This window comes from Myxine glutinosa, chromosome 7, assembly GCF_964187855.1.
Source record: "Myxine glutinosa chromosome 7, kmMyxGlut1.1, whole genome shotgun sequence".
NCBI classification, from domain to species: Eukaryota; Metazoa; Chordata; class Myxini; order Myxiniformes; family Myxinidae; genus Myxine; species Myxine glutinosa.
In genome coordinates this window covers 89,338,151-89,358,810 of record NC_136267.1, presented here as the reverse complement: position 1 = coordinate 89,358,810, position 20,660 = coordinate 89,338,151, and the positions used below count along the sequence as shown (strand labels likewise).

Genomic DNA, 20,660 nt, shown 5'->3' with positions numbered 1-20,660 from the left:
GCCATCTTGCTGAACAAAGCTGTCTTTATCAAGTTAATGACACTAAATCCTCACTGACAGTCAATAGTGGACATAGGTGATGATCATAGAAATTCATGCAGAGTGCCCATCGGTGAATGCAGATCTGCCACCTAATTTTCACACAAGAACTTCACAACCTCTCTCAAGTTCATCTTCTGGAACCATACAGCTGAGATTCATTTAAAATATTATAATCTGCACTGACATTGGTGTGATTGCCATGGCTGACAGTCTCTGAAATGACCATAGACGTCATTATAACAAACTTATCTCCATGCAAACAAAAACTGGAGAGCTCATAGAACACCTTAACCCACACAATCTTGTGCAAAAAGGTCTTGGGTGGGGTCTGCGAGCAGCAAATTTGATTGGTTGAGATAATGTAAAATGCTGTAATATTTTGTCCAAGTCCTACTACATGGAAAGGTTTTGACAGCGGCTGCCTCCATTTATTTAATGTATATGAATAATAATTGGAGGGTGCAAAATTAGATTATAATATGAACACATGACAACAAGGGGCAAAATCGCTACCATGCAGCGAGATTTTATGTCACCTGGTAGTACACGCCATTAATTGAACCCTTAATTGCTCTATCAAGGCAATTTGGGTTCTGCAGTATTCAAGCACTGCATATAATTCAATTGAAATAAAACAAAGATTTTAAAGATGGTAGAAAAAAAATTATTTTCGGAATCTTGCCGCCTTTGATGCAGCGTCTTTTACACCACCTTATTTAAAAACGTTTAATTACCTGTTCATGCCCATTGTTTGTGTCCTTTATAACATCCTCAAAAAAATGGACTTGCTCAATGTATTGATCTGTTTGATCTCAGAACTCTATAGTAACATGTGAGCAAGTCCATTTTCACCATAATCAGTGCAAAGCCGCTTGTACCTCGCCAGCCATCTTCCTACCAGCTCCCTACGGACAGTCTCACTTTGTTTCTGTTGATACGAAACCTTCCACCTTTTTGTCCCCCGCCGCACCGCGGAGCGAAAGGGGGACTATGGTTTTCCCCTCCGTCTGTGTGTGCGTCCGTGCGTGCGTGTGTTGAACCTTGTGAGCGGAATATCTTGAAAAATAAATGAACTACTAACTTCTAATCCGGTGTGTGGGTGTATCTAGGCATAAGGAAGAACGCTATTGAAAATTGGGTCGCCACGTCAAAATCCAAGATGGCCGCCGCCATATATGTATGAACCTTGTGAGCGAAATATCTTGAAAAATAAACGAACTACTAACTTCTAATCTGGTGTGTGGGTGCATCTACGCATAAGGAAGAAGGCTATTGAAAATTGGGTCGCCATGTCAAAATCCAAGATGGCCGCCACCATATACAGACTTGGCATTTAAAATGGAATATTTTTTTTGTGGGGGTGAACTTACTTTTCAAGATGTCTTAGAACCAAAGGTTCATTGGAATTATGTTGAAATTATTCTACATTTTGTTAATGTGACCTTTAAAAGAAACAAAAACCACATTTGACATTTCGAAACAAATAAATTGATCCTTGAAAGTGATGTAAACTGATATCGAACTCAATTCATGGACAGTACTGTGTTAAACTTCTGTACGTTTTCCAGAAGTATCTCTTTATGTTGCACATTAGCCAAAAAATTTTTTAACAAAAGTTAAATTACGGCTGGGATTACGGACAGTAAAATTACAGTTCAGTACTTCGTGTAACCCCCATGAGCATTCAGGAGAGCACGTACATGTTGAGGCATGCTGTTCACGAGATTTGCCAAGGTTTGGACAGGAATCGCTTGCCATGCAGTGACAATAGCCTGCTGCAATTCACGCACAGAGGTCGGCTGCTGGTCCAAGTGGTCGATTTGACGCGTTAATTCTGCCCACAAGTTCAGTATCGGATTAATATCCGGGGACATGGCAGGCCACTCCATATGCTCTACGCCACGGTCAGCAAGAAAGTGCTGGATCATGCGAGCACGATGAGGCCGTGCATTGTCATCTTGGAAGACAAAGTTTCCTCGAAAGGCTGCACGAGCAAATGGAAGCAATGTTTCTTCCAGAATGGCCCTGTACTTCAACTGGTTCAGGTTTCCATTCAGAACAGCCAGGTCAGTTTTGCCCCCTGCATGAAAAGCAGCCCAAACGGGTCACCCCACCACCTCCAGCTTGGACTCTTGGCACTATACAATCTTTGTTGTCGGCTTCATGCACTTGTCTGCGCACTCGGACGCGGCCATCTTGACGATAGACCAGAAATCTAGACTCGTCACTGAAGATCACATGATTCCAGTGTCCTGGCTGCCATTGACGGTGCTCTCTGGCCCACTGCAATCGGCGCTGGCGGTGTTGTCTGGTCTGGCGTGGCTTTCTCAGGGGACGCCTGGCACGATAGCCTGCTTGAACCAGTCGTTGGTTGACTCGCCTTCTGGATACAGGCACATTTGTCATTTGCTGCCACTCAGCCCTAAGCCGATTAGCTGACTTGGTACGGCCATTGCACACCAACCGGTGCAGCTGGCGATCATCCCTCCTTGTGGTTCTGCGGGGACGTCCTGGCCTCGGTATTGGAGTAGGGACACCCCTCTGAGCATTTCGTTTCAGGATCTTTGACACCTGACCTTGAGTGATGCCATACTGCCGAGCAATAGCACGCTGTTTCATGCCGTAATTTCGTAAAGCCACCACTCCATGACAAACAGCATTGTCGAGTTGACGGACCATCTCCAGAGGAAGCGGCAATAACTTTTGGAGACGTGCAGCAGTTGTTTTCCACTAATGCAGAACGCAACAACCCTTGTATACCCGACTGTGAAGCCAATCGTCAAATGCACCTGTCCGTACATTTTGCCATGCCACCTGTGATATAATCCTGTTGTTGACTTCTTGCTGCGACAGACAATCAGTGACATGGTTCTTTTAACAATTAAATCACCAAAGTGTAAAAGAAACTCACCAGATTGATATACTGAGTTAAGAAAGTAAACCCAAGTCAAGTAAAAAAAAGTATTCCATATTAAATGCCAAGTCTGTATGTCTGAACCTTGAGAGCGGAATATCTTGAAAAATAAACGAACTACTAACTTCTAATCTGGTGTGTGGGTGTGTCTCCAGCCCACTCGCAAATATTATCGACTCTTCCATGTTTCCTGCGTCTTCCACTTTGTCAACTCGCATCACTTCACCGACGGGGGATCTAGGCGTAACGCTTGTTTCACTTGATTCTCCTGTCTCGGTGTTCTGTTGATCTTTGTGCTTTAAGGAAATTCCCAATTAACCATCCCTCCTTTCAGATTCAAAATACAAAGTAAATGGATATATTGGGTGAAATTTCTCTGTGAGCAGCCAAAACATAACTGCAAACAAGCAGAATGGGTGCGTGTATATTTATAATAAGCTTCCTCTGTATTATCCTTTTGGCGAACTTGCGATTTAAATATGTTCGCCAAATTAAACTCATTCCTATTTGGCAATTTGGCACACGATGACTTAAACCCTGAGTATGAATCTTCATACAAGGGAAACTTGACACAGGAAGAGGCCATTTGCCCCATCATGTACACTACATGACCAAAAGTATGTGAGCACCCGAACATCGAACATGTCATTCCAAAATCATGGGCATTAATATGGAGTTGGTCCCCCCTTTGCTGCTATAACAGCCTCCATTCTTCTGGGAAGGCTTTCCACGAGATGTTGGAACATTGCTGCAGGGATTTGCTTCCATTCAACCACAAGAGCATTAGTGAGGTCAGACAATGATGGGCGATTAGGCCTAGCTCGCAGTCAGCGTTCCAATTCATCCCAAAGGTGTTGATGGGGTTGAGGTCAGGGCTCTGTGCAGGCCAGTCAAGTTCTTCCACACCGATCTCGACAAACCATTTCTGTATGGACCTCGGTTAGTGCATGGGGCCATTGTCATTCTGAAACAGGAAGGAGCCTTCCCCAAACTGTTGCCACAAAGTTGGAAGCACACAATCATCTAGAATGTCATTGTATGCTGTAGCGTCAAGATTTCCCTTCACTGGAACTAAGGGACCTAGCCCGAACCATGAACAACAGCCCAGACCATTATTCCTCCTCCACCAAACTTTACAGTTGGCACTATGCATTTGGGCAGGAAACGTTCTCCTGGCAACCGCCAAACCCAGACCTGTCCGTCAGACTGCCAGATGGTGTAGCGTGATTCATCACTCTAGAGAACGCATTTCCACTGCTCCAGAGTCCAATGACTGCGAGGTTTACACCACTCCAGCCGATGCTTGGCATTGTGCATGATGATCTTAGACTTGTGTCCGGCTGCTCAGCCAGGAAAACCCATTTCATGAAGCTCCCGACGAACAGTTGTTGTGCTGATGTTGCTTCCAGAGGCAGTTTTGAACTCGGTAGTGAGTGTTGCAACCTAGGACAGACTATTTTTACATGCTACACGCTTCAGCACTCGGCGGTCACGTTCTGTGAGCCTGTATGGCCTACCACTTCACGGCTGAGCTGTTGTTGCTCCTAGACGTTTCCACTTCACAATAATAGCACTCGCAGTTGACCGGGGCAGCTCGAGCAGTGCAGAAATTTGATGAAATGACTTGTTGGAAAGGTTGCATCCTATGACAGTGCCATGTTGAAAGTCACTGAGCTCTTAAGTTTGGCCCATTCTACTGCCAATGTTTGTCTATTGAGATTGCATGGCTGTGTGCTTGATTATATATACCTGTCAGCAATAGGTGTAGCTGAAACAGCCGAATCTACTAATTAGAAGGGGTGTCCACATACTTTTGGTCATATGGTGTATGTGCCACAACCGCACACCCCAACTCCAAGTCAAACACCCAATTCACCGTATCACTCTCCACGACACCAACTCTACCCGCATCACAAACCCAATCTATCCTGACATCCAATCAATGGAAAGGGGAAGGTGAACAGTGGAAGGGGGGGTGGGGGGAGTGAGGGAATGCGGGTCAGGGGTAATGAGTAGGTACATCACAGATAGGACATCAAACAGTCATAATTTTTTTTCTTTTTTTTTCTTATTGGACAGTTGGGTGAAGGTTACATTGACACAGATGACGTGAAATATGTTTCATAACACTTACGGTGCATTTCTGTTTGTCCCTGTACCACTCTATCTGCACTGCCACTAGGTAACTATGTAATTCCACTTCACACCTATTTACTAGCTGTCTTTGCTGTTTCTGTAGAAGACCATACCATGCATTGATGACACTGTATGAAATACCCCTACCTTGTTGGTTTTAACACGTGTTATTTGCTCTCAAGCTGTGCCCTCTGAACCTGTCACAGTCCATCCTGGTTAAAAAAAACAAAAAAATTTTCTGAAAATTGACCAAAATACTACACAGAAAGTACATTTCTCAAATGAAATAAGTTTAAGAATAGTAGTGGGTTAGAATAGGACACGTGTGTTGAAATCAAGGTGATGGTGCAAGTTTGTAGATGTGGATACAATAGACAGTGGGGCAAAAGTCCTCTTCACATGTTCCTGTTGTTTATCCTGGTCGATTTATAACGTCAAGCTCGACTTGCTCCGTGTATAATAATTCGGGATTCACGTTAACGCTGAGACTATAAGTGTGAAATTGAAAAACAAAAAGAACCTCGTCCCCATAGACCCCCGTGCTGCAGAGTTATAAATTGCTGTGTCTCTCGCAGCCGGAGCACGAATGGTTAGTGTACTCGAAGAATAAGGCTTGCGTAGAAGTTCTGAAGCAAATAAATAGCTCTTGGTTGGCATAAATATGTAGCCAAACCGCATCAGTCAGCCCCTGCAGGAAGGAGAGTATAATTTGGTGCAAAAGCTGAATATTGATACAACTTTTTTAACACTAACATATAGTGTGTTTGTATTAGAGTGCATGTAACCACACCATAACACAATGAAATTAGCAATGCCCGTGGCACTCGCTCTCCTAGGCTCACGATTGGATGGAAAAACAATGGGGTAAACCAGATGCCAAAGACTGTTATCGCCATGGATTTTCCTGCATGTATTGTATATGTTCCCAAACTCCCTCTCCCCCGAGGAGGAAAGCTGAACACTTATTTTTGTTTTTGTTTTTTTGCCATTATTGTTTGTTTTGACACTGGCTGTTAATGTTGAGCAGTAATGGCGTGACAGATCTCAACAAGACACAGCTATTGACAATGCGGAGCCTCGCCGGGGTATATAGATTACAGTAGATCTGAGAACCAATGTGAACCAACTCACTCACTGACCCACAGCACCATTACCATAGCTTTTTGTAAAAATCATAAAATGTCCATCTGTAAACACTAAGCCAACACCGGGCATTCATAAATACTATATAGTACAGTTAACTTGTCCATTCACCTGTATTAAGCAATTTTATGTGAATTAGCAGAATACCTATCACACACAGACAAACATCCTATATAAGGAGTAGCGATAAGAAACGTATTGACAATGACAATGACATGCAAATGCACAGACACACACAGAATGAAAAAGACTACACACGGTATAAAACACAGGATTAATCATCTCTCACTTGGACATATTGCACATTCAATATAAATAATGAACTTGTGGTTGATGAATAATGAACATTAAAATTTCATGGTTACATTGAACAAGTTTGCTGAACTGTGCCCAAGGCCTGTTGGGTGCGCTAGTCGAGTTTGCGGGCTTTGCAGCATACGTAAAACTATGGGTGGTGTGGGCAAACACTCTGAGGAACGAGTATAGATAACTTCGATATTCATAGTCAGGCAGCTTAGCAGCATATTTATCGAAAATGGAGAACGGCTTGACAAAAGCGCCATTATTATTTTGGTGGTCCATTAGACCATATACAATAGATTTAGGACCGGAGGCAAGAAATATACAGTGTTCTTCACCTTTTTATTGGACAAAAACCAAGGACAAAAACCAATTATGTATATATTTTCAACAAGGAGGCTAGCTTTTATTTCATCACATGCAGTGTTATTTGTAAAACTTATGCATGCCTGCATAATAAATCTTACGCTTCCATGTAATAATAATTAGTAATATAATACCGAGTGTTTATACAAATGTGTTATACTTGTGACTCACGCACCTCTCATATATCTAACATGTACGCAACTACAAGGATGTAATTGTAATGACAATATAGCTTTAGAACAGACAACATGTTGTTCAAGGTAATTTGTCCAGCAATTTATGTATTTACGATTTTAGTCTAACTCCAATAGCTGATGATTTATTTGCATAAATGTATTGCTCGATATTATGCTGTGCGAGTCATATTTGCGCAAAAGTCAAACGCTGTATATGTCTTGCCTCCGGTCCTAATTCTATTGCATATGGTCCAATGAACCACTAAAATAAAAATGGTACTTTTGTAAAGTCGTTCCCCCAAAAATTGCTAAGCTGCCTAACTACAAAATCAACTTGTGGTTAAATTAGATATAAAAATGTTATGGCTACATTAGACTACTTTTTCTAACTGTGCTCAAGGCCACATGGGGTGCAATACAATGATAGGCTGCCCCAGGGACGCCATATTCAATGCGGACACACACACACACACACACACACACACACACACACACACACACACACACACACACACACACACACACCCTCTGATACGTAGACCAAACGATTGGAATACCCTCTCCTGTCTCCCTTGGGAACAGATGGGGCAAATAAATTTTTGCTTTAAACCAAAGGACTCTAAAAAGGGCCCTTGGTAATTACCGACAGGGTAGGAAATGTTACCGATCGATACTTTCCCAGCCTCAATTTGTTCTTGTCTAAGCTTTTCCTGCAAAAATAAATACACTAATTATCTTGTTCTGATGTTTCTATTAAACAAAAGTGGTCAGTAATTGGTGGGAGATTCATCTTCCTTCTATTTGACCTCTGTTAATTTTTGTCTAATCAAATTGTGAAGATAATATAATTAGCTTAAAAAAAAAAAAAAATTGCAAGAATGGCTTAGACTAGCACATGTTGAGCCAGGAAAAGTATTTATCGGTGTCATTTCATCCCCAGTCGGTATTGGTCGGATCGATCTGTAATTAGTAGGGCCAGATTTGGTGGCCTAATTGTTTGAACTTCCACTCCGAGTCTGGGAGGTCAGCGGTTCGAACCCAAGCCATGACATACCAAAAACTTTCACGATGCTGCATTCTGCTTCCTTGCATTTAATAAGGATAGCTCGCACAGACAATCATAAGGTATGCACACTAGTCTCTGAGTGGTATAGCCTGGGTTTTGATCTCACCTGCTGTTTCGCAGGTAAGACGAAGTATCAGTGTGTGCCCAATACAAAGGATCCCACTGTGTCCTTTGCAAAGAGTAGGCGAGCCATCACCGACACCCTTGCCACATTCCAAATTCCTGTTCTAACCTACAGGGGACAGTGACCTCACCCTTTGCAAAGTTGGCGGAGTACAGCTAGCACGCACATGTTGACTCGGCAGAGACGAGACGACACCATGTAAAACGACCTTGATATCCACGTACTTTGGTTTTCCAGTTCTGCTGTCACATTCTACTCTGTTAATTTGCCATCAAAGTATGAACAGTTCACACAAAGCTGCGTGACAGGATTCTGTCCTGTGCTTTCCCACGCTAGGCATTCCCAATGTGCGGGTGTTTAAGGGTGGGCAGAGTGGGATTGGTGGAATCAATTACTCAAGTATCGTGTCGTATCAATTACTCTAGGCAACATCTTTGGCATTGAAATAGTTACAAATATGTGATGTCCCCACACGATGGCTGCTTAGTGTTTTCTTCTTCTTCTTGTTGTTGTTGTTGTTGTTGTTGTATACATGATCGAGGGTCGTGAAAGAGCTCGATCAGAATGGATGATGATGGAAAGGGGGAAACACCAACAGAAGAGTGGCGGTGAGAGTGAAAGTATGATCAAGGGGAGGGGTAGAAGGACAAATGTGGGGAACGAGCTGAAACGCAACAACATGAAGAAGAAGAAGGGGAAAGTGGGGATGAAATATAAAAAGAGTTAATCAATCAACAAACGAAAATAGGTGAGGGAGAGGGGGAAAAAATTGCAATAACTTGGAATAAGGGAGTCCTTGGGAATGAGGTCATAGATCATGACTATCGATTGGTGAGTGGGGGGGGGGGGGGGGAAGGGAAGGGTTGACCTTATGTAATGGTTAAGAGCTGCCTTGAAACTGAGTAGAAGAACGAGGCTGAACAGGCTGAGGAAGTAAAAAAAAAAAAATTGGTATACAAAGTCGAGGCTCGTGTAAGACCTAACACATCAAACACCAAAAACATAAACAGAGACACATAAAACATATAATAAAGGTAGCGGGGGAGAGAGGGGGAAGCACATGCACAACAACAGTAGAGAACAAGGACATCGGGAGATCTTTGGTAGGGGGGGGGTGTGGGGGGGATACACGGTATAAAACAAATGGACACTACTGGGAATTTCAGCAATGAAGTCTGAGAGTGAAAGAGGTGGATTTGGGGTGTATTAACGGGGGTAGAAAAGTCAAGGTTTTGGATGGGGGAAGATAAGAGTTGGTGGTGAACAGCTGTTTTGAAGACCTGGAGGGAGGAGTGAGATTGAAGAGAGTGTCGGAGTTTGTTCCAGAAGCAGGAGAAAAGAGGAATGAAAGAGTGAAGGTGAGCTGGTTTTTGTTGTGAAGAGTGAAGTTGGTTTCACAGGTGAGAGAAAAGAAGAGCAAATGAGTGGAGTTGAGCAGTGAGCCTGGATTTTTGGTGTTTAACAAGAAGAGGGTTACTGGAAGACCGTGTGAGCCCTGTAGAAACCAACGAGGGACAGAGCCAAGAGAAGGCAGAGGGTGCAAGACCAAAATGAGGCAGTAAAAAGAGGCCACCAAAAGGAGTTTCTGGTCTGCTAGTTGAAAAACAATGTTTGTAGTCTGCGATGAGGAAAGAAAACGTTGTAGTCTCGTACTGTCGTAGAAAAGGCGAAGGGTTTGTAGTATGTTCGTAGAAAAATGGTTTGTCGTGTTCGAGTCCAAAAATGGTTTCTTTGTAGAAAAAAAATGTTTTCTAGGCTAGTGGAGAAAACGTTTGTTATGTATTAGTAAAATAAAAGTTTGGTCGTGTGCTCGTAGAAAGAATGGCTTGTTGTGTATTAGTAGAAAAAGGCATTTTTTTTCCCCCCCACATGCCAGGCGTGGATTTTTATGTTTATTACCTCCACCACTAAAGGTGGATGGAGGTTATATTTTCACCCCTGTCTTTCTGTCTGTCTGTCTGTTTGTTACTTGCATAATCGAAGATTTTTCAAGTATATTGGTTGGTCTTGTGTGTTATTCTGTCTGTTTGTCTATCTGTCTGTCAGTTGCCTACAGGTCACAATTTTCAACCTATCTCACGAAACTTCAAGTTGTAGAGGTCGTCACAATTGAGAATCCTATTGCTTTTGAGGTCAAAGGTCATCTTGAGGTCAAATTTCTAAAATCGCCATTTTTAATCCAATTGACTTGAAAATTTAACAGCATTTGCATATTGCCTCACTGAATTGGGAAACCAACTATTTTTGAGGTCAAAAGGTCAACTCTAGGTCAAACTTATAAAATAAATTTTCAGCTGAAAAATCAATTTTCATCTGATTTACTTGAAAATTTAACAGCATTTGCATATTGCCTCACTGAATTGGGAAACCAACTATTTTTGAGGTCAAAAGGTCAACTCTAGGTCAAACTTCTAAAAGCCATTTTCATCGAAAAATCAGCACTTTTCATCCTATTGACCCGAACTTTGATCAAGATCGTCAATTTTGATCTTGAAGAAATGGACAATTTGATGGACCAATGGCAACCTTTTTTCGGCGTGGTGGGGGATTTTGCAAGTATCGTGCTCTGCATGACGTCGTCTTGTTTGTTTGTCCATTTGTAAACAAAATATCTCAAAGTTGTTGACGGATTCGGACCAAATTTGGCAGAGATGTAGCGTATGTGACAAGGACAAAATGATTAGATTTTGGTGAAGATCCGGATTCGGATCCGGCTACTAGAATTTTAAAAGTGATTCTTCACCATTGGGAGATAGGGCCAAAAACGATACGTAGCAGGATATCTTAAAAAGTTGTGGACAGATTTTGACAAAACTTGATGGACAGGTTGTGTGTGTGACAAGGAAGAATTGATTCAATTTTAGTGAAGATCTGGATACGGATCCGGCTAGTAGAATTTAAACGCGATTCTTCACCATTGAGTGATATGGCCAACCAGGTGAAGGTATGCTCTCTACTGAGTGCCGTCCTAGTTTTTTGCTTGTATTGACTGTCTCTTGAGAATCTTGTCCATATATCACATGCTTGGCGAAGGCATTAGGTCACTGGGAGATATGTTTTTTTTCACATGAATTGCAAGGACAGAGGAGACGAGGACAACGACATTAATAAAGGATGGGAGAGGTAACGTAGTATGTGGGAGTTGAACCTGGAATGCCCACATCCTGAGGAAAGTACTCTAATGGGAATGCCGAACAATCCAACCCAAGTTGCACATTACTCTGCTGTCCGTGTCAGGTACAAGGAAAGTTCAGGTATATAGGATGAGAGTTACATATTTTTTTCATATCCTTCATCCTCCATTTGTTTTCTTTTTCTGTCATTATCAAGGTGCCATTTGGGGAGGTTTCTCACGTACGCGAGTGGCTACGCATCGAGGGCACTGTGGGTCGACCAAAACACGAGCACCCCAAACGCCCCATCCTCGGCCTGGCCTGTGCCAAGCGAGAGATCAGCGGTGCTCGTTTCTGGGCCTTTTTCCGCGGCCTCTGCGGTGATCCGGCCGTGTTTTTTCGACACTGCTACGTCCATAACTACTGCCCGCTCGCCTTTCTGGCTGCCAGTGGCAAGAACATCACACCTCCGCAGCTCCCGGCGAATCAGCGTGCCGGCTTGACGGCTGCCTGTGACCAGGCCTTGGTGCAGGCGGTTCGGTTGTTGGGGACACGCTTGTTGATTGGAGTGGGACGCTATGCTGAGCAAAGAGCACGTGCCGTGCTCGAGGCTGTGGGGTTGAATTCTGGGGTTCGGGTCGCCTTCCTCCAGCATCCTTCGCCCGTGAACCCTACCGCCAACCGCGGATGGGAAAACATCGCCCATACGCTTATAAACGACCTGCAGCTCCTGCCTTATCTCACTGATAAAGGGTAGAGTTGTTGTCTTTGAATGTTTGAGACATCTTGATGGTTTTTTAATTATTATTATTCCATGGATCAATGGCGACCGGTTGAGTACTTCAAAAATATCGTGCTTGCAAGCAAGATCACATAATCCACTGGGTACTCTTGGAAAGGATTTGGATGTTGCTTTTTTATTTTCCTCAATATCCAAAATATCTAATTACTATTTTTTTTGCTTTGAGATCCAATTGTTTTTTGGTGTAAATTTACCTTTCACATCCTTAACTCTCAGATGCAGGCGTCAAAAATCCTACATAAATGCAGCCATTGGGCCTCGGAGGCCCAACGGATGTATTCGTGTAATGTTTTTTTTTTGTTTTTTTTTATAGATTTTTTTTTAATATCCTTTTTCAATCCAAGTCGATGCTCATGGATGTGTATTTGTTCAGAAAATGTGAATCATCGATCCTATTAGTTGGAAGAATCCCATACAAGTAATGTTTGTTTGTTTTTGTTTCGTTTTTTTGCAAAAAAAAATTTTTGTTCTTGGTTTTTCAACTTTTTTTTCTCTAAAAGGTTGAGGCTCATGGAGGAGTATTTGCGCAAAAAATAAGATTCACATCCTTTTATTTAGAATGTATATGTCCACAAATGTCAAAAATCCGACACCTATGCAGCCATTGGGCCTTGGAGGCCCCACGAATGTATTCGTGTAAAGTTTTTTTTAATTGTCATATTTTTGTCACTGAATTATTTGTGACCAAGTTATAGAAGCATATAATGAGGCTCATATCAATAAAATAATGATATAACATAGTAGTACAACAACATTTATGCGGGGCCTCGAAGGCCCCAGGCCTGCATTCGTGTCGGATTTTCAGGTTATAAGTGAAGAATGAAGATTTTTCCCACGAGCCTGAATGAAATTTTTATTTATATGTCACTGAATTTTGTACAACAACATGAAAGTCGGTAAAAATGAGGCTCATTCCAAAAAAAAATTGTACAGCGTAGATTTTGCAACAAAAAAAAAACCTTGTGGGCCTCCGAGGCCCAATCACTGCATCCAAGGGTTAAAAGCATGATATCACATTTGAATCATGTTGACTCCCCATATGGTCTGTCATTTGTCAGTTAGCCGTGAATCGGGGCGAAGCTCATATGGTTCTGAAATGGCCGTCACCAGCACACAAACGTAGTCCCTCTGAAGTCTGTTAAAATCATGAAGAACAGCTGCCTACAGCGAGCAGTGTGAGTCTCTTGAGGACCTCTGACTGCTTTACAGTTAACCTGCAGCCAGCTGCGTTGCCTTAAGGCTAATGTTGTACTTCAGCATGCTGATGGGCATTTCTGCTTGCTGAGCAAGATGCGTGCAGGCCCAATGTCTGCCTGGCGTGGTTTAGGCGAAGCAGGAATGGTTCAACAGTCAATAGTATTAGTCGGCGGGAAATGTCCTCGGACTCACCGGCTCTGCTTCTGCTTTGGAACTGCCACTCACACGGGTTGTTCGTTTGTCTTGCTGCGATGTAGTTGGTGTAGGAGGGGCAGAGCAAGCGGGGGAGATGGAAGGAAATATTTGCTCAACAATGCGTAGTGTCATGGCGCAGTACACACAGTTTGGTATGCAAAATGGATTGTGCTGTGGAAATGTGAAATTTCAGGCAAGGATGTGCATGTATAAAAGGGTTTCGTTGTCCAGACCGTTATTCATAACGGACAACCTGTGAATGCCATTTATAACTGACAGGTATGACGTATAGTGTTATGATGTAAATAATGCCGATATCTTCAAAATCGTTTGTAATTGAGATTATTGATTTGAATTTCTGGTCAGCCACGTCCTTCATTTCCGAGATGAGAATCCATAGTCATGTCCATCGGTTCCCTATTAACCCCACATAACCCAACTCTTAACTTGTAGCTTACAATGCTTCCTCTTATCCTTCACTCCTCTTTTCTTGTTCGTTCATTCCCATGCGTATTGTATCCAAACTGTTCGTTCGTAGCCTTTTTTTACCCTCCATTAGCTCACACTTCCATGAACCTCGATCTTGTATAAAAATAGGAACGGAATGGAACATCTCCTAAAACCCAGAGTGTTGTTTCTCACCACATTACAGGTGGGATGGAATCTCTCCAATGTCTCGCACTTCTTGATGCGGGTTTCACTTTTTCTAAAAGGGAATCGAACATTTCGGAAGCGACGTTCGCAAACATTTCTTGAAGTCTTCGGACTCTTCAGCACACAATTCCTGAAATATTTGGCTATAACTGCCTCTCTCGGTCTGTATTCTTCCGCCAATCTTTCATCCGATAGTTTTTCTTTCGTCGAGATTGTTTCTTCTGAATCGAACAAGTGCTGTAATTATAGGTAACTAGCTGGGGTACCCGGTGTTGCCCAGTGCTGTTCTAATCCTGTTGGCATTTTGAAGAAATCAAAAAAAATTCTTTTTTTTTGTGGGGGCCTAAAGCACTTCCCTACACCCACTAAGGAATGGATTGAGGATCGTTTAGTATTTCCTTTCATGTAGCTACAAAGGCTTAGGCACTGTGGAGCGATTGAAAAAATAAAAAAAACTAACATTTTCAAAATTAAATATTTTTTTGGCCTAAAATACTCCTGGCACTCACTGATGAACCTCTGAAAGGTTAAAGAAGATCTATTCGCCCATCTTTGAGAAAAATGGCGACATATACAAACGTCTCTCTTATAGTATAGATGAAGCACACTCGGAAGGTGTTTAGGCATGAGGATCCATCATTCCACAAATGTGGACAAAAACCAGAGTGAAACTTGAAGTAGATACTTTAACCGAAACAGTATGGACACCATGGCACCTCACAGTTACAACTAACATTCTCCCTTTCGGTTCTGGATGATGGGCCCGACGAGGCTTGAGGGGATTGAGGTGGGCGTGGGATTTTGGGAGAATATCATAGATTATGTTTCATTTGAGTTCCTTGACTACTGTAAGGTGATGTATATCAAGGGATTGCAGATAGAGGGGGCGAAAGAATGAACAGGCTCTAACTTTGGAGGGAAGAGATGTGGGTGGAGGTTTTAGTTCATGCTGAGAAAATTCGGCATAGCTGCTTTAATTTGATGGGGCGGCCATTTTTTTTTCTGTGCCATCCCCACTTATGGAGTACAGTACGACCGTGCTTCATGATCGTCAGGTTTGATCAATCCACACAAGATTTAAAAAATGGTACTTATGCTGGAGAAATATGTACAGTAATAATGGTTTGCATATTGATTGTTTATTTTATAAACACTACACTTTTTAAAATGTAAATCGATACATTGTACTCTTATGTACAGCCCTTACTATTTGTAATCTTTCACGTTTACTATAATCTCTCAGTCTAGCAGAAGATTATGGAATTTAGTGACCACGACATCCAAACTAAAGGATGACACAAAAATTGAAATGCCACGATTGAATGGATTGTGGGATGTACAAATGATTTGTTTTAAAACCTGGAACATTCAATGCACCGATTGATTGTCTGTCAGATTGATGATCACCAGCCGGAAACAAATTAGAATTGTGTTTGTGTGTGTGTGTGTGTGCGTGTGCGTCTATATGTGTGTATTTAACTAAAACGGTACAATTCATAAACCGCAATCCCTTTAACCCACTGAAGCTTGAACCTTTTTGCACAGATAAACACACACACACGTGTAATATATATATATATATATATATATATATATATATATATATATATATATATATATATGTATGTATGTATGTATGTATATATATATATATATATATATATATATATATATATATATATATATATATATATATATATATATATATATATATATATATAATATGTATGTATTATATATATATATAATATGTATGTATATTGTAACGATTTTGAGAAGTGTAACGGGTTTTGAGGAGTGTAACAATTTTGGAGGAAGGGTAACGGATGTGAAGAGTATGGTTTTGGTATGGTAACATCCTGGTAATGTAAATAATGGTCGCAGCCGTCCTCCTAATTAATTTCATAGAACATACACGCAGGTCACGATATATCTTTTAAATAGTGTATTTCCTTATTCCATGTAGGCTAAGTATGTGTTTTCCACTAGATTGACTTTGCATTGTATCAAACAAAATAAGCGTAGGCACTTCCAATTTCCCCAAAACCTCCCTTCCAATTGCCTTCCGCATTTTGGCTGGTTTTCTTCAAACCACCATTGGCCACGAGGTAAGGTTGGGGAAGAAAGGCGTGTCTCCACCTCGTCATAAGAAGCAAGGAGTGAACCAGCCCTAACAGCCAATCAACACCGCGGTGAGTGACCCGGTAGGCGCGCCCTCGGAGTCGGCGGCTTGATTTCGCTGGAGGTGATAAAAGCGACTGCAGGGGACTGCTTTACCAGTGCAGATGAGAGATGACTGGAGAGAGGCCTTGAGAGATACGCTGGGGGATGACCTGGAAGAGGAGCGCAATCCACCGCAAGCCCTACCTACCTACCTACCTGCCTGCCTGCAATACCCCCCTGTCGTTGGAGAGACGCGCTGAACGGAGGGAGACGGCTCCACCCCAGGAAGAGGAGCAGGTGTGCCGAGCCAGCGCGTGACGGCCGCGGATACGCGACGGAGGTTTTCCCGCCAAAACCGCGAGGGGTGCTGCGGCCTCCGACCTCGCCTTCCTCTCAAGCAATCAACCTCGAGCCATTACCTGCCTGCAATATCCACCGTGTGAGTGTGAACGTCCTGTCCTACTCGTTTGTCTTGGGGATTAAGTAAATGAAATAGAATAAGTTAACAATGCACTGTGTGACTGCTCTTTTCCATCTATTGCTGTAAATAATATTGGTCGCTCTAAAATATTGCTTGTGTGTGTATAATAAATCTGTTCTTCCTCCAAACTCTGTCTTTCTTCTCTCTTCTTCTCTTTCGGTCGCTTTAGAGGTTTCCCAATTGAATATCTGTAGCGCGATTAGTCAACGTTCGGTTGGAATCGGGTTCTAATCGGGGAGTAACTGTTCGGACGCGGTTAAATACACCACCGCTCGGTCAATATAACATCTAAAAACCGTGTCCGTAACAATTGGTGTCGAGGAGTCGGATTCGGACCCGGGACTAAATTTGTTAGGCCCAAATTTAAAAAAAAAAAAAAATCTTGGTCAAAATTACGAGCTGCCAAAATTGTGTTGTTTTATAAAACCCGAATTTTGAGATCGCGCCATGGACAATCAAGGCGATCGGATGTCGGTGGGGGAGATAGACGGGTTAGGGGTAACCCAGGAACCAGGGGAAATGTATGTGGAAGAAAGGGAGGAGGAGAGCAATGAGGAGGCGGTTGAGGGAGTAGCAGGCGTGCAAAATGGCGTCCTCGCGCACGTGGGTGTAGCGGCACCAAATTTTGCCACGCCCGCGACAGTAGCAGCGCCGCCGTTGGATTCGGACCTTTTGTTGCTACAAATCGGTGCCCTTATGGACAAAATGAGGGACGAAGCAAGGGCTGATAGTGCGAAAATGGAAAGCAGAATAATGGGGGTAATGGGGAACCGGATGGATGCTCAGAGTGAGCAATTGGGGGTAATGAGGGACGAAGCGAGGGGTACCGGTGAGGGATTAGACAATAATTTTAAGGAGTTAGACAAGAAATTTGAGGGATTAGACAATGGGATAGAAGGGGTGAAAAATGGGTTAATGGGGTTAGAAAATAGGATGGAGGACAAATTGCGGGAAATGGGGGAACAATCCGCCCGGGAAATCGAACAGATGGGGAACCAGATGGAGGAAATACGAAGAGGGATGAGTGAGGAGGTCTCGGGGCTACGCGAGGAGGTAAAGCGAGGCGAAAAGCGTATCGAGAAAGAGGTGAGAAATAATACGGCAAAGTTACAAGGGGGAATAGAAGATCTGACGGAGGAGGTGGAGCAGCTGACAGAGGGACAAACTAAGTTAGTGGAGCAGGTTCAAAAGAACACGGCGGTACTAGGAGGGTTAAAGGCGACACAAAAAGAAATTAAAAACGAATTAATAGCGACGCAGAGGCAATGTCAGATGGTACGGGAGGAACTGACAATGAGGGTGGAAGAGGTGACAGAAGCAATGGAGACGAAGGACCGGGAGGTAAGGACGCACGTAGAAACGGTCACGGTAGCCTTAGAGGACGAACTTGAGGAGACGCACCGGGAAATAAAAGAGGTTAAACAAAAATTAGAGGAAGTGGGAGAAGAGGTGAGTGAAATTAAGAAGGGACGGACAGAAACTAAGAGAGAAATCCGGGAGGAGGTGATGGAATGTGTACAAGGTCTGTGTTCAAATCATGATGCGGTGCTCACTAACCAAATAAAAAGTTTGCAGGTGGCAGAGAAGGTGCGACGAGGTGCGGAGGTGAGTGGCAATGTACATGATGTGAGGGGAGATTCAGTCGGCTTGGGGATTGGTTTGGATCCGGGTGTTCGTGAAAGGCCGTTGGTGAAGTGTGTGACAGGTCAGGTGTGCGAAAAAAGAGGTGTGCGAGAATGTCCGACCATGGGGTGTGTGAGGAAAAAGTGCACGCCGAGGAGTGAGTGTGCCGTCGAGAGTGAGTCGGTCGTAGCGCGTGTGCGAGGGAGCACATGGAAGCGCGTAGTGAGAAGTGTTACAGAGGATGTAACGGAAGCATGCACGCCTGTGGTGAGTGTTACGGAGGAAGTAACGAAAGAGTGTGCGCAAGAGGATGCGCGGGAAAGGTGTGTAACGGACGGGTGCATGGGGAAAGAGTGTGCCGTCGAAAGTAAGGGTGAGTGCGCTGTCAAGAATGGAGGTGAGAGTATTGAGAGTGACAAGGAGAGTGAGTTGGTTGTGACAGGGGAGCGAGGATGTACACCTGGGATGGAAGGATGCACACCTGGAATGGTAGAGCGTGAGTGGGAATGCACGCTGGAGTTGGTGGTGAGGCACGTGGTTGGGTGTGCGAATGAGGGCACACCTGTGATTGTCACAGAGGAGGTGACCGAGGAGGGGGCGCGAAGCGGTGTATTGGTGAGGTGTGCGAGCAACGAATGTGTGCCAAAGTGTTCGGTGGTCAGGTGTGTGACCAAGTCGGTGAGCGGAGTGAGTGTACCGAGGTGTGAAAGAAAAGGTACGAGGAGAATGGGAACGGCTGCATGTATGAGCAAGAAAGAGGTAGCGTATGCATGTAAGCCTGCAGGTGAAGCGTCGACGGTAACCGGGTTAAAGGTTAGGTCGACTTTTAGCCGGATCGGGCCCTCGGTGCGTGCCGGGCTTCGCGTGCCGCGAGAACCAGCGGAGATCCGAGCCACGGCGGGTTCGAAAGGACCGCCGTGCGCGATCCACGCTGGGCCTCGCGTGGAGCGGCCGCGTCCGGGCTCCACTAGGCGGAGCGGGCCGCCCGATAGGAAGGGTCGTCATGGCGACCACTTTCTATTGAGACGTGCCGGCAGGTCGAGATCGGGACATTGGATGGCTTCACGCCGAGGTGATGCGTGGGATCTCGGCCCGGGTAAGCCCCCGCCCCTGCCCCGAATGCGGGACGCATCCAGCCGCCAGCACAAAAGAATCCGCGTTCAGTGCTCGGCTGTACGAAGCCGGGCTGTAGATGTGAATTGGCGCACCGAGAGGATGTAATAAGTAGACGGGTGATGGTGATAGTGATAGTAGTGATTTGAAACGAAATTTAGAAAAGTGAATAGAATTGGCAGTAAATGGAAAATTTTTGAATTGTTGGATTTGGACGAGCGAAATTGGTAGTGAGAGACCCCCGATGTGGTGGGATGGCAAATCCACCATCCCTCACAGGTGGGGGCAAATGCGCTATAGATTATGGGGTTTATGGCAGTGAAAACGAGCCAGGGAGGGCTTGGATAATGATAGGGATCTAGCGAAGATGACCTTAGGTAACGATAAGGTTAGTTAGTGACTGATACCTGTAGTGGGGACGCAGGTAGGTTAGTGTGGTTGATAATGACGTGGGAGCGCAATAGTTTAAAGGGACGACTGGGAAGCGCAAGTTTCAGAGGGGAGGAGTTAGCTGAGATGATGCCGTGTGTGGGAGTGATTGAACAGGTGTGATTGCACAGGTGTGCAACTGAACAGGTGGATGGAGCAGTGTATGAGTGAGTGATGGTGATTGTGTATTGTGATGACCAAGTGGTCCAGGAAGAAAGGAGGGTGCAGGTGGCACCAGGTGAGATTGCACAGGTGTGCAACGACAGGTGAATGGAGGGCAGGTGTATGGAATAAATGGTATGGAGTATTGGAATGGATGGTCGTGGAGTGAGTATGGTGGAAATTGTGGAGTGGAGTGGATGGTGCGAAGGTGTGAATGGGGGAAGAGTGGACCCCCCATCACGGATACCCGGGGCGGGTAGTGTAAGTGTTAGGTAGAGGGTATAGGTAAATTGTAGTTGGATATTGGCATCTGTGGTGCGGGTGACAGAATGGTATGTGGATGGGTGCGTTGGTGTTGTGGAAATGGCTGGGCGTGTAGCCTGTTAGTGTGTGTAGTTGGTTTGGGCACTCCACCACTGTAAGGATGTCGGCCAGGTGAGGCCGCAGGTGGGCTCTGGGAG

General features: G+C 44.1%; 1 protein-coding gene across 5 annotated transcripts in view; it reads left to right on the top strand.

Annotated features, from left to right (window-relative positions):
- The window catches only part of SMUG1 (single-strand-selective monofunctional uracil-DNA glycosylase 1), a 239,714-nt gene extending 226,796 nt beyond the window's left edge, over positions 1-12,918 (top strand). For all 5 annotated transcript variants that reach the window (XM_078781979.1, XM_068122690.2, XM_078781980.1 and 2 more), the window contains one exon: positions 11,598-12,918. In XM_078781979.1, coding sequence (XP_078638105.1) covers positions 11,598-12,137 — 540 coding nt within the window. In that variant the 3' untranslated portion in view covers positions 12,138-12,918. The remainder of the gene's footprint in view (positions 1-11,597) is intronic.
- The last annotated feature ends 7,742 nt before the right edge of the window (positions 12,919-20,660 follow it).